At 63.3% G+C, this 13,718-nt stretch overlaps 2 protein-coding genes across 2 annotated transcripts in view; both read right to left on the bottom strand.

The window, feature by feature from the left end:
• Positions 1 to 2,975: 2,975 nt before the first annotated feature.
• NKPD1 (NTPase KAP family P-loop domain containing 1) lies at positions 2,976 to 10,715 on the bottom strand. Its single transcript, XM_004710567.2, has 5 exons — positions 10,682 to 10,715; positions 9,611 to 9,741; positions 8,332 to 8,805; positions 5,931 to 6,062; positions 2,976 to 4,865 (listed from the first exon to the last, which is right to left on the bottom strand). The coding sequence occupies exons 2-5, from the start codon at positions 9,708 to 9,710 to the stop codon at positions 2,998 to 3,000; spliced, it is 2,574 nt and encodes an 857-aa protein (XP_004710624.2). The 5' UTR covers positions 9,711 to 9,741; positions 10,682 to 10,715; the 3' UTR covers positions 2,976 to 2,997.
• Positions 10,716 to 12,202: 1,487 nt separating this feature from the next.
• The window catches only part of TRAPPC6A (trafficking protein particle complex subunit 6A), an 11,039-nt gene continuing 9,523 nt past the window's right edge, over positions 12,203 to 13,718 (bottom strand). Inside the window, exons 4-6 of the mRNA XM_045292677.1 lie at positions 13,215 to 13,455; positions 13,045 to 13,138; positions 12,203 to 12,292 (exon numbers count right to left, since the gene is read on the bottom strand). Of these exons, the coding sequence (XP_045148612.1) occupies positions 12,261 to 12,292; positions 13,045 to 13,138; positions 13,215 to 13,455 (367 nt within the window). The 3' untranslated portion in view covers positions 12,203 to 12,260. The remainder of the gene's footprint in view (positions 12,293 to 13,044; positions 13,139 to 13,214; positions 13,456 to 13,718) is intronic.

Below are 13,718 nucleotides of genomic sequence, written 5' to 3'. Positions count from 1 at the left end.
GCTTTTTCTTAAGTGCAATAAATCTATCAGGGAGCTGGGGCGGAGGGCACCCGGGGGTCTGGGGACCCTGCTGCCCAGGCCGCCAGAGGCTGCGCCCCCAAGAGGCACTACAACCAGGGGTGGGGGGAGGGCGAGGTGGGGGGAGGGGACTGCTCCTGTTGGTGCACCTCTGTTCACACCTTTTCTAATAAACCAGACCTGGGTTCACCGTCTGCCTGTCGCCTGTTGACTTTGGGCCTCAGGCCTGGCCGCCTGCCTGTACTCCCAGAGGAAACTGGGAGTTGGAGATGAAGGCCAGGGGTACCTGCTGCCCCCGCCCCGGGGTCCTCCCCAAGTAGTTCCTCCCCAAGTAGTTCCCCTCTGAGCACATTCCTTGTGGTGCATTAACACCTCCCAGGCCCTCAAGAGAGGGCCTGTCTGACCTGTGGGGGTGGGGGTGGGGTGAGGCTGGTGTCCCGGGCAGTAGAGCAGGACTGGGAGGGAGGGGGCCTGAGCTTGCTCAGTCCCCGAACAGATGTGAACCTGGTTTGCTCCCCAAGCCTCTAAGACAACCTGTTACATACCATTTAGAGAAGTTTGGGGTTGTGGGGTACCGGCGTTCAGCCAGGGTGAGCCAAGGTGGAGGGAACACACACACACACTCTCCCTCTCCCCCCAAAGTGCTCAAAAATCACAGGCCTACAGTTGGGAACCTATACCTCAAGGGTTTCTGGGCCTTAGCAGGGCAGAGGCCGCAGACCCCCTGCTCTCTGCAGCCAACTCCAGGCAAGCCAGAGGCTGGGAATGCAGCCTGCGTGTGAGCAGGCGCGGGGCTCTGAGGTGAGGCATCCTTGGCCCCTAGTCCCGCTGCCCTTCCTGCAGCCACAGGCTCCTCCGCAGCAGCGGGAACCCCTGGGCTGTGGGTCCTGGGCTGCCGGCTGGAGGCAGGAGGGAGCCCTGTGGCTGCAGCCGTGTCTGTCCCTCCCCTTCAACCACAGCCGCCCTGGTAGTGCAATCAGTTCAGCTCTCAGCTATTGCCTGAAAGGTGAGCAGTTCGCCACCAGCCCCCACCCGAGGGGCACCCAGAGACAGGCTGGTAGTCTCCAGCTCACCCCTTTGCACACCCTTCCCTTTGAGGGAGGGGCTGCCGAGACACGTGGGGCCCCGTGCTTCACGGGGGGCGGCCCACACAGAAGCACAGGAGTTTCCGTCACACGTCTGAGCCCGCCCCAAGTCCCCATGGACCTCCTGCCTTGATGGGACATGGGGGGCGTCAGGGGCGGCAGTAGCTGTCCCCCACTGTGACTGAGGACCCAGGCCTTGCCTTCCTGTGGCTCTGGGGTCCCCTGTATCCCATGGGCCTGTGCAAGACACTGGGAACCAGCCTGCAGTTAAGCCATGTGATACTGCAGCCAGGGGCACACAGGCCCGGTCGAGAGAGTTCCCATGTCCTAAACCATACGTTCCCAAATCACCTTTGCTTACTGCCCCTTTTCACAAAGACTCAGTGCCCTCTGTAAACTAGTCCTGTAACCCATAATCCTGGCTAGAGTGTAGATGTCTGCTTTTGCCGCCCGGATTTTCCCAGCGCCCCCTAGGGGGCAGTGTCGCCCTTTGGGAAATAGCTGTAAATGCCTAGAGCTAGTCTCAGAAACCCGGAACACTCTGTGCCCTTGTGAAGGGGCTTGGGGCTCCTGACTCCAGCCCCGCCTCCAGCCAAGCCCCCAGGTTGGTCTGGCTCAAAATGCCCCACACCTGGCGCCAGCTCTACCTCCCACCTGGACTTAGTGTGAGAGAAACAACCCGGACAGGTAGAAGCTGAAGGGCAGGGAGCTCTGTACAGCCTCCTTCCTGTGGTTGGGGGCACAGCACCCTGTAAGCCAGGCTCCTCCCGAACAGCCTAGCCATATCGTAGGGGCCAGTGAGTCGGCTCTGACCTCCTAGGGACCCTGTGGTCAGCAGGGCTCCGGGCTATCCTGTCTTTCCTGTATGGGAGCCCAGTTTGGGGGGCCATGAGGTGCTTCCCTTTACAAAGGAGCACCTCTTCCGGGGACTGAGAAAATGGCATTTCTCTCCTGACAGCACCCCTGACATGCCAGGCTGGCTTCTGGGGCATTGTGGCCAAGGGGTTGGGCACTGGATCCTCACCTGACCACATGGGGCTTTGGCCAAGCCAGGGGTTGCACAGTCCTATTAGAACCGCCCCATTCGCCCTCAGCCCTGGCTCAGAATTCACTGCCTCACCTGGTTACACAACATCTGTTCCCCGTGGCCCCCACTGGCAGCGGCTGAATATCTGACCAGCAAGGGCCCTGACAAGTCCCGGAGTGCCACCTCCCGGGTCTCCAGCCCCTGTGGGGAGGGAGGGATGGAGTGGATGAAGCCCCAGTCCAGCTCCCAGGTGACCCATCTCGAGTCTGGTCAGTGACAAACCTTGGTCAGTGAGTGGCACGGCCTCCTCCTGAGAACTAACTGTCCTGGCCACCCACTGACCAAGGCTGGCAGAGCTGCCTCATTACCCTAGAATGCTGCAGAGGGTGGGGCGGCCTGAAATGCGTGGGGACAGGGACCTGGATTCCCTGCGGCCTGGGCGCTCTTCTTTACCTGAGTCAGCCCAGCACAGCCCTCTCCCATTTCCTCTACCTCGCCCACGGCCCCTGTGACCACTCCACCAGGGCTGTCAGCCTGGCAGCGTTGAGTGGGCGTGGCTTGGCAGGATAGGGCAGGCCTAGCTCCTCACCAGGCCAGGCGGCCAGGACAGAAAGAGCAGTCCATGGGGCTTGCACATTGTCATTTATTGCACTTGAACCCCGAGTTCCTCACTGGTCCTGACCTGCTCCCGCCTCCGCGCCACTGGGCTGCTGCCACCCAGGCCTCACTCGAGGACAGTGCTCCCTGAGCCTGGGGCCCTCGCGGGTCCCCGTGGCCCACGTCTGGGCAGACAGCTGCTGCTGTAGCTGCCTGGACGACTGTTTTCCAGGTTCACTTGGGCCGAGCCCACTTGGGGGGAGCTGGTGCTCAGACCATGTGCCTTGGCTTCCCCCCTTTTGCACAGTCTCTGGGCGGGGAGGCATTGCTAGTCCGCCTGGAAGCATGGCCTGCCTCCTCCGGCTGTGTAGGGGCCGAATGGGAGGCGCGATTAGCCTGGTTAGGATGGCCAGAAGGGAGCGCCCCATGAGTGGCGGCGGCGTTGGTGCTGTGGGGGTTCTCCCGGGCCGGGGACCTGGGCGGGGTGGGTGGCTTGAGCGTGCTGACAGCCCGGATGAGGCCCATGCGGCGGCGGATGGAATGGTCCAGGTTGACGGTGCAGCGCAGCAGGCTCTGCGCTTCGGCCACCATGAAGGGGAAGTCGCTGTCCAGGAAGCGCTCAAAGAGCTCTGGGTCGCCGTCCAGGTCGAGCACATTCTGCAGCGCCTTGGTCATCGTGTGCAGCTCGCGACTGTTGTCGCAGAACACGTCCCAGAGGCGCGCGCCCCCCTCAGGCGCGCCCCCAGCCTGCTGCCGGTCCTCCAAGCACTGCAGCACCCAGCTGAGGCGGCACGGCCACTGGTTGGCCAGCACCACCCAGGCCACGGCCTGGCGCGGCGTGGGGCCAACGCCGAAGTCTCCCTGCTGCTGCTGCAGCAGGCGCACGGTGATGGGCACGGTGTTGACGATGCGCCGCATGGACACCACGTTGTCGGGCACGTACTCGTAGAGGCAGTCGTGCTCGTCGTGCAAGCACAGCAGCGCCTCCTGGATGCGGCGCGTGGCCTCGGCGTCGATACGGCCCTGCGCGCGCTCGGCGCTCGCCTGCATCTCCACGGCCAGCAGCTGCGCGCCCTCTGCGCCCTCGCCGTTGTCCTGGGTGCCGCCCGACGGCGGCCGCAGCTTGCGCGTCATCTCGCGATAGAGCAGGTCGTCGCGGCTCTGCACGGCGTCGTGCAGGAACTGCAGCTTGGTGCGCCGGCCCATAATGGGCACGGAGAAGGGCAGCGTGACCGTGCGGTTGAGGAAGAGGTAGCCATTGTCCGCTGTGCCCTTCATGTTGCCGGCGCTCTCCAGGCACGAGGCCAGGATGCTGGGGTCCACCACCAGGATGAAGATGAAGGGGGCGTGGCTGTCGGACAGCAGGGTGTTGATGGCGTTGAGCACGCCCACCACGCGCTCCGGATAGCACGTGTCCAGCCCGGTGACCTCGAGCACGATCCGCAGCCGGCGCCGCTGGAAGATCTCCAGGAAGCACAGGTAGTCCGTGAGCAGCTCCACCTCCTTCTTCACCTCGCACATGAAGCCCAGCTGGCTGCCGAACTTCTCGCGCGACACTAGCCGCTCGATCTTCTTGCGCTGGCTGACGAACAGGTGTTTGCCCACCGAGTACACCGCCATGAGCAGCCCGGAGCCCGACAGCGTGGTGGCCGCGCCGCCGAAGACCTTGAGCACCTTGCCGCTGGGGCCCGCGTGGCCCAGCGCGTGGCCGCCCATGGACAGGTAGAGCAGGCCCAGGCCCAAGCCGAGCGCCGCCAGCAGCGCCACCAGCCCCAGGCACACGCGGCGCCGGCAGTGCCACTCGCGCTGGCAGAAGCCCGGCGACGTGCCCGGCTTGTTGCTCATCACCGAGTACACGCTGAAGGGCAGCGCACCGTAGTGGTGGCGGATGCCCTCGCACAGCGTGGTCACCAGGCCGGCCCACAGCTTGTCGGTGCCCGCGTACTGCCAGGCGCTGAAGCGGACGAAGAGGAACTGCACGTTCTTGCGCCGCAGGTGCACCTCGGTGATGATGGGCTGCAGGAAGACCAGGTACCAGAGCAGCTGCGGGAAGCCCCAGCCGCGCACTGACCGCGGCCGCCAGCTCACGTGCTGCAGCTCCTCCAGCTCGCGCTGCACCGCCTCCTGCTGCATCAGCGCTGCGGGGGAGGGGGGAGGAGAGGGGCGTGAGCGGCGAGGGCGGGGCCAGCGGGAGAGGTCAGTCCAGAAGTCCCCAGCGGCCACGTGAGGAGGGTGGGACCCAGAGCTTCCCAAGGCCAAAGAATGAATGAGATCAGGTCGGAGAGGAGTCTGTCTTTCCTGGCGTGCAGTTTCTCTACAGGTCTCCGCTCTCCCCTCCGCCTGGAGACCCTTCTGGATTCCCCTGGGGGGTGGGGCGGGGGATGGTGAAATCAGACGCCCTCCTGTCTGTCTCCCCACCCCTGCTAGACTGGGAGCTTGAGGACAGCTGCCTCCACACGTGGCGGGGGTGTCGTGCTTGCTGACTGGATCAGTGGCTCACCTCCTCTTGGCACCAGGAATGTTGGGAGTCACCGGGCAGGTGTTCCACGTGTCATTCTATTCTGTTTTCCTCCCTACCTAAGCTCTGCTCTAAACTCACCGCCATCGAGTCAATGCCGACTCCGGGCGTCGAACTGCCCCGCTCGGTTTGTTCCCAAGACGGAGGGGCTTTATGGGAGTAGAGAGCCCCGTGGTGGTTTCGAACCGCCGACTTGTCAGTCAGCAGCCCCATGTGTAACCCACTACGCCTCCTTCTCTGGGGAAGCTATGCCTCTATAACCGGCCCGGGGCCTGCTGAGCCAGACGGAATGGCGGCAGGTCAGCTAGCCGCAGGGGGGCGGGGTGGGGGGTGGGGGGAGGTGTCCACACTAGAGTCTGAGCTTAGGCGGGGTTTGGGATCTGACCAGCTTTGTCCAGTTTCTTCCCCGAACACCACTCTGACCAACTGAGGTCTTCTGGGTAGGAGCCTGCAGTTTCAATGGGGGAGCCCAAGGGCCATGCAGGGAGCCATGGAGGGCTTCCAAGCCAGGGAAGATGTGCATTGGTCGCGGCCAGGCGGGGGATGAGGAAGCCTGGGAGGGATCTATCTGGTCAGGGCTGAGTTGGGCTGTGTGGGGGTGGGGGGGGGGGTTTGAGGTGGGCCAGGCTGGGCTTCCCCCTTCCCTACCCAGCCCCCCTCCCCCTCCAACCCCCCAGAGCCTCACAGGTGATCTTGTCCAGCATCATGTGCAGGCGGCAGCCAAAGGGGGCATAGAAGCCCACTGTCACGGGCACGGGCACGTGGCACAGGGTCTTAGCCAGGCAGCTGCAGTAGACATCATCCTCAGTCAGAATGTCTAGGGGCCGGAGCAGGGGAAACTGAGTCAGCGAGGCTGCTGGGCACCAACCCGCCACCCCTCCTCCCTGCTTGCCCGCCCTCCGCTTGCGTGGGCCTTCAGCCCTTTCCTGCACCAGCGCCCCCAAGCCCTGTGCCCCACGTGCGATGATGCAGGCCAGGCCCTCTGACTGGGTGCTTTATGTGGACATGGGCAGTCTCCTTCTCCAGGGCTAGGTCTGCCAGTCAGAGTCTGAGGGGAAGGGCTAGACTGCCCCAGCCTGGCCCAGAGACTGTGGGAACTGGCTTCCCTGATCCCAGAAGGCAAGCTTGACCTCCAGCCTTGATGGGACATAAGGCCCTGAATGCTTAAGGTACAACTTTCCACCCCCCAGCATCCCCTCCTCACCCCAGCTCCTGCCTGCTCCCCTAGCATAGCTCAAGTGTGGGTGGGGCCCAGGGTCCTCTGTGGCTTTCTGAGGCGGTCAATCTGCTGGAGCGGCTGGTGGGTTTGAACTGCCAACCTCTTGGTTAGCAAGCTGATGCTAACCTGAAGCTCTCAGTCAGTGCTGCCATCTTGAATGGCTATTAAGTGTGTAGATCCGGCTTGGCATCCTGGCTCTGTGGGCCCCCAGGTGTGTGTGGGGAAGGGGGATGGGTAGCATACCTACTCTCATAGAGTCAGGTGGGCCCCAGCTTGCCCCCCCCATGGAGGGAAGAAGCCAGGCCCCGGGGCTCCAAAAAAGGGCAGGAAAAGGACAGGGATGTCGGAGTGGGCAGGCGAGGCGGACCTCACACTGGCTAAGCCTCCACTTCCCCATGTGTAGAATGGGCATCTTGGCCAAGAAGCTCCAGGAAATGGCCAGGCCAGGGCCCAGAACCCGAGTCCCTGCTTAACTCTTGGTCTACTTTCAAAACGGGCCCTAGTAACCAGCCTGCATCCGACCCGGCCACCCACACCCCGGGCTGTGTGCTGTCCTGTCCTGCATTGCCCCTTCACTGATCTCCCGTACTTGACACCTGTGCTGTCTCCCACAAGATCTCCCATCAGCTCCAGCTCCCCCTGGCTCCCAGCCTCCCAGGGCTTCCCCTCATCCAGGGTGGCCGCTGTGGCCTTACCCTGGTCACCAGGCCTGGATGTCTTCTTGGGCCTCTGCAGCCACACTGGCTGTCCCCCTCCATGCCATACCTGCTACCGGAGTCAACACTGGCTGACCCTGCTGTCCAGAGCGTGGCCTGGACGTGCCCTCATCACCTTGTTTAACTTGCAGAGCCAAATATGCCACCTCCCTCTGGGCACAGCCCCTCTCCGAGTGGCCATTCCCAGGCTACTCGGGCTTGTGGCTTTGTTGTGCCTGCCCTTAGCCCAGGAGCGAGTGAACTCCAGGAGGGTGGGCTGGACTGCTACAGGTGTCCACTGCTTTTTTGTGGAGTAGGAGGGTGAGTGAGTGAACAACGGAATGAATGAGTGGATGAATGGAGTAGTGGGTAGGTGACTGAGTCTGTGAATGAATGAATGTATGAGTGAATGAGTGACTAAGTGGGTTGGTGAATGAGGCCAGTGGAAGAATGAATAAGTGTATGAACTAAATTAAGGAGAGGAGTGAATAACTGAGCAGGTGAATGAGTCCTGAATGAATGTGTGTGAATGAGTGAATGAGCAAATGAAGTGGATGAATGAATAAATGGGGAGATGAGTGAGTCTGTGGAGGAATTAATGAATGAGTGAACTAAGCCGATTAATTAATAGGTGAATTGGTGAATGAGTCCCGAATAAATGAATGAATGTGTGAATGAACATGCAAATGAAGTGAATGAACTGATAAGTAAGTGGGTAGGTGAAGGAATGAAGGGATGAATGAACAAGTGAGTGGGTGGGCCTCATCTACACTGCTCCCTCCCCCATCCCCCAGACACCCCCTACCTCCTGCTACAGCTGCACATTTGCTCCGTGTCCCCAAAACAGAGCTGGCCAACAAGCTGGCGCTGACACCCTGCCCTGTCCCCTGGGGCCTGCTGGGCCAGGAGAGGCAGGGCCGGCACAAGAGCAGAGGCAGACACAGCAGCAGGTCTGCAGTGCACTCCTAGCCCTGCCTGAGCCACCTGCAGGCCAGCCCGAAGCCCTGATGGTGAAAGCTAAGGCAGAGGAGGAGGGGGGTGGCCTGGGGCAGGACCCCCGCTAAGGCAGAAGGAGGGAGGCAGGCTCAAGGAGCTAGCCAGGGAGCAAGAGGCCCAGGTGGGCAGCGAGGGGCGGAGCTGGGGACACAGCCCCATGATGGTGGGGGCAGCACCGGAGTTGTAGGAGGTGAAGGAGCCGCAGGCTGCAGGGGCGGGCAGGGGCCGGGCGTCAGTGGGCGCGCTGGGCTCCAGGAGGGTGCCGGCTGCCGAGGGTGGGGCTGGGCTGCTGCTGGCCACGGCAGGTGCGCCGCTGGGTGAGGTGGCAGGTGCGCCGCTGGATGAGGAGATGGGTGCAGGGGGTGGCTGGGGGGCGCTGGCTGGGCCTGTGAGGGCAGTGGTGGCTGTGGGCAGCCCCCTCGGAGCCCCGTGGATGGGGCAGAGCCGCTGCCGCAGGGGGCTTCTGGGTGGGGGCTGCAGTTGGCGCTGCTGCTGCTGCTGGATGGGGGGCTGGGGGTACCAGTGCCAGCTGCCGCCGAAGCCTCCCCGCGGGCCATGGCAGGCCAGCTGCCATTGAGGCTGGGGGATCGGCTGGCAAGGCCCGTGGGCTTGAGGGGCTGCTGGGACACGGCACCACTGGTGACAAAATCCTGGAAGGAAGGAAGTGGGGTGACTGGGCCTGGGTCCCTGGGTGGGGGCACTAGGTGCGAACCCGGTTCAGTCTTCTCATGGAAGCTGGGGCTTCAGCATTGTGGGGGCACCCTGGGGGAAGTGGGGAGAGGAGGGGGGGGCAGGGGCCAGCTTTCCCTTGGCCAGGACAGTGGCAGGGAAGGTGAGGGGCCGATTGCAGACAGGCAGGGGCCTGGAGGGGCCATTCTCTCCTAGGTTCCTGGCTCTGTGGAGTGTGCACAGGGGGACTAAGATGACCACTCCCCCCTCAGGAAGCTGGCTCTGTTGGTCCGGAGGTGGTGGTAGAGGGGACAGGCCAGGTGAAGAGGTGCCCACCCAGGGGGTCCAGGCTGAGAAGGCTGAATCAGCCATGGTGGGGGAGGGGGTGGGGTGGGGTGGGAGTCGGGGCATATATGCCCTGTACGCCCCTGTGCAGGTCAGCTGTAGGCACTCTGGAAGCTGACCCCCACTCATTCATCTGCACTCACGGAGGGCTCCAGTGCCCCCTCCTCAGCACCCCCTAAGTTGGGCATTGTCTTCACAGGCGGTGGGATACTTGAGAAGGGAATTGTCCCCACACTGGGGGAAGGAAAAGCTGGGGAGAGGGGCACCCAGCTGAGGCCCGTATTTTGCCCCTCCAGGTTCCGGGGTCCCCCTAGGCCCCACTGTGCAGATGCCTTTCAGGGGAGTGGTGGTCTCTCTCCTGGGATCCAGGGTTCCCCTTATATAACACCCACCCACAGGCCTCCCTCCCACTGGGACCCCCCACCCCAACTGAGGTCCTACCTCCTTGGTGCCCCAACTCCGGGTCCATGAAGTAGCGCTCTGTGGGGATGCGGGGGGGCCGGGCACCCTTGGGGAAGTGGACGTTGTAGTGCTTCTGCATGGTGGCCAGCAAGGGACTTCCGAGGCCGCTCCTGGGGGGCAGGCACAAGGGGAGTGTAGACAGCTCAGTGCCCAGTACCCAGCGGTGATCTGAAATAAGGGCCCTCCCCCAGCTCCTGGGACAGCTCCACATGACCTTGGGTGGGGGAGGGGGGTCCTGTCTCCCCAACATTCATCCCTGGGGCATTTTAGGGGGCGAGGGGGTGCTGCTCAGAGTGTGAGGGACCAGGATCGGGGAGGAGAGGGATTAGGGGCTGATTCCAATGGGGGTGAGGCCCCCAGGGGCTGGGTATTTGGGGTGCCCCTGGGTGGGGAGGGCTGAGCCAACTCTGGGTTAGGAACAGCGCCCCTTCCCATGCTTAAAAGAACACCTGCAGCCGGGTAGGGGGTGAGGCGGCCAGGGGTTTTGAAGGGACATGTGAAACTACGCGGCAAGACTTGGGCAACAGCCCAAGTCGGGGTGCCTGACATTCAGAGTCGGCAGGTTTGGAGTCTGGATAAGGGTTTGGAGCCATGAGGGACGGAAGCAAATTGGCGGGGTCCGATGTCGGGGGAGGATCAGCAAACAGGGGTGGGCTGGGGCATCCTGGGAAAAGAACTGAAAGAGAGAGAAAAGGATGCTTGGGGGGACTGGGGGTGGGCGTGGGAGGTACCGGGACAGGGACGGGAAGCTGGGGACAGAGGCGATGGGGCGGCGCCAACTGGAGCTCACCTCAAATCTGCCTCGTGGCCCACCTACCACCCCGCTGCTTCCCCCAGCCCGCCCCCCCAGCCCCCAATACCTGGTGGTGGCCTCGCGGGCCCCAGCTCCCTGCCCGGCGGGCGGCCGAGCTGCTGTGCCAGCGCCGGCGACTGACAGGCTGTGGGCGCCGGCCTCGCTGTGAAGCCCAGAAGCCACCGGACCTGTCGGTCTGCCCTCTGGCCCCGCCCCGCCCCGCCGGCCCCGCCCCCTAGCTCTCCAGGATTCCGCACCTGGCGAGGGACAGATGGGATGTCGGTCCGTCCTCACTGAAGCCAGCGGCTCCCGGCCTGCTGTGGCCGGCCTGCTTGGGCCTTTCTGCCATGGGAAGGGCACTGAGAGGCACTGGTCCTGGGTGCGATGGCAGTTCCGTCCTGGCCCAGCTGTGTGACGTTAGGCAGGTGACTTCACCTCTCTGAGCCTCGGCTTCCTCATTGCTGAGTGGGCAGGCACCTTCCTCTCCTGCTTGTCAGGATCAGGGGCAGGTGGCTTTGATGTCAGCACTGGCTGGGTCCCACTGACCCACTTCTTCAGACCTGGTGCCAGATACCTGACTCCTGAGAACCCCTCGTCCAACCCCTCCCCACCCCCAATTCATGCAGGAGGAGACAGGCTGCGTGTGGTGGTGGTCGTTTGAATCTGGGCCGTCAAGGCAGACAGCATCCCGAAATGAGGGCCAGCGGGGCACTGGCACCTGTGCGTTCCCTGGGGCTGGAGGGGGACTGGATGGTCAGCTGCCATCAGGGTTGGCAGGTGTCTTTTGGCTAGAACAGGAACTCATCCTTACAGCAAGTCCCCAAAGCTGACCTGAGTGACCAGTCACTGCTCTTGGAGCCATTATAGCCTCACCCCCTCCACTAGGAAGCCTTCCTCCCATCCCCTTGTGAACCACCGGGAGCCCCCAGTGGTTCAGACCCAGGGGAGGCAGTGAGGCATCTGGCATCCTCCACCCAACAGCAGTGTCTCCACTGAGGAACTGTGGTTCACGCAGGAGGCAGCTGCCCGGGCTCAGGCACAGGAGGAAGTGTGCTTGCTTAAACAGGTGTCCCCCTGGAGACTGCTTGGGAGCATCCAGAGTAAGTGACTAACTGCCTAGAGTGTTGTTCTGGGCACAGGGGGCGGGCCTGCTGCTGCTGCTGCAAGGGCAGGAGTTCAGGAGCAGGCCTGCGACTCCACCGTGGACCCGGAGGAGACCCCGGTGGGGTTATCCAAAATGGGGAGTCCTTCCATGTCCCACCTGGGGCTCCCTCCCACCCCAGCAGGTGGCCAGCTGGGCTACTATGGGAGCAGAGTCTGCCAAGCCAGGAGGAGGTATGTCCTCCCAGCCTGCTCCCAAGGGCAGGCCCAGGACCTGTCAATGACAGAGACAGGGACCCCAGTGTGGTGGGATCTGCCCTACCAGGTGTGCAAGAGCAAGGGGCGGGCTCAGGCCTGGGGGTTACCATGCAGGTGGTCTGCTCCCCTCCCCCACAGACCCCATGACACAACAGTGGCTTCACAGACACACATCCCAACTTCTTCCTTCTGCCTTTATTTGGATATCTGTCACCTGCCCGAGTGACACCCCGCCCCCCAGGCATCCTTGTGAGGTTCCCCCTTGTGCTGGGCACCCAACACCAGGCCTGTGACCACCCCCAAAATCAGCCACCCCCAGATCCTAAGCCTCTGGTTCTTTCTTGGGAACTGGTTGTCAGGGGGAAGCGGTGAGGTTTGGTTGGGGCCCTGTTGCAGGGACAGCAGAAGTGAGGCTGGGGTGGGGCGTGGCATTTTATTAGGGGTGCATTGGTGACGCTCAGCTGAGGGTGGGGTCCATCAGGCCCTCTGGATCACCACCTGGAACTTACCTGCAAGAGATGAGCCAGTGCTCAGACCCAGACACGCGCACGCACGCAATGGGTCAGGGCAGCCTGCAGATGCTTATCCTGCCCGGCACAGGCACCCCTGTGGCTTCCTTGGTCAGACATGCCCTCCTCCCGCCCGCCGTGGTCACCTGGGCACCCAGGGGCCATGGGTCAGCCCTCTAGGCATGGGTCACTCCTTGGACCCCTGGGGTCCCCCAGTGGCTGGTCAGGGGCCTGGGGGAGAAAAGATAGCGGAGGAATGGGGGGCTGCTACCCATAGGAGCCGGACCCTCTACGTAGGGCCGAGGGGGCCTAGGAGCTCCACTGGTCTAGGGCATCCTGCAGGGTAGGCCCCGAGATCATTAATCAGCAGGGCGAGCTCAGTGAGCTGCACCTGGGGGCCAATCAGGTTTCATCTCTTCCCCCCACCCTGCCACAGGGTGTCTGGAGGTTGGGTTGGCCTGGCCGCCGACCCCCAGGTCTCGGCCTTTAGTGCCTCAATCTTAGTGCAGCAAGCTTGGCAGATAAACCCATGCACGCATGCAGCATGCACGCTTCTCATCCACAGGGTAGCAGGGCTCATGCACGCACGGGCAAACATGGGCGCCCGTGCGCCCCTCACCCTGCATCGAGGGGGCTTGGCAGACAGATGTAAGCAAACACATACACGCGCACCCGCTCCTCACCCAGAGTAGAGATGGCCCGGCAGATGCACGCATGCATGCACACAGCCTCCCTTACCCCCAGGGACTCACAGGCGGGCAGCGTTGTCACAGAGGCGGTGACCAGGCTCTTGATGCCCAGGGTGCTGAGGGTGCCGCGCAGGAGGCCGCAGGTGAAGGCCAGGAACTGGGGGGAGGGGTGACCGTGGGAAGAGGGCAGGGATCCCCCAGGGCTCAGGCTTTGAGGCACCCATCCCCTATACCTTGGGTGCCTCCTCCAGGTACTGCGGCCCCGCAGCCATCCGGACCAGGAGCGGGAAGTCGTTGTCTTGCAGGATGTAGGTCCCCTGGGGGCAGAGGGCTGTGTACCACTGGGGGTGCGGTGGGGGGCGGGAACAAGACCCAACCGCCCCACCCCTTTGGTCCCAGTGGTCCCCAATTTGGAGTGTGAGGGGGCAGTCAAGCACCCTCCCACCGAGTGCAGGGACCTCCTTCGGAGGTTGCCTCAGTGGAGAGGTCAGACCGACACCCCCACCACACCTCTGACCCCCGAACTATGGCTGTCCTGCCTCAAGTCCTTGTCCTGGAGGCAGGGTGGGGACACAGCAGGCCTGGGCCCCTGGCTTTGATCCCAGCCAGGGACAGGCGCACAATGGGCCAGCCAGGCCAGCCGCCCGCACGGGGCTTCCCCACAGTTTCCAGTTTCAGCTTCGGCTTCCAGCCTGGAAGGCCAGGTGCGGCAAGGCACGGGCGGCAGGGCCCAGGGC

The sequence above is a fragment of the Echinops telfairi genome, unplaced genomic scaffold (genome assembly GCF_000313985.2).
Source record: "Echinops telfairi isolate 266 unplaced genomic scaffold, ASM31398v2 ScPeMD7_655;HRSCAF=1070, whole genome shotgun sequence".
Taxonomy (NCBI): Eukaryota; Metazoa; Chordata; class Mammalia; order Afrosoricida; family Tenrecidae; genus Echinops; species Echinops telfairi.
Note: the sequence above shows the minus strand (reverse complement) of the source record. Positions and strands in the feature narration are given on the sequence as shown.

Coding starts and splice junctions, on each gene's coding strand:
- NKPD1 (XM_004710567.2), bottom strand. CDS start 9,710: ATGCAGAAGCACTACAACGTCCACTTCCCCAAGGGTGCCCGGCCCCCC. Junction 6,063..8,331: donor CTTCACCTCCTACAACTCCG/GTGCTGCCCCCA, acceptor TCCGGCCCCTAG/ACATTCTGACTGAGGATGAT. Junction 4,866..5,930: donor GATGCTGGACAAGATCACCT/GTGAGGCTCTGG, acceptor CCTCCCCCGCAG/CGCTGATGCAGCAGGAGGCG.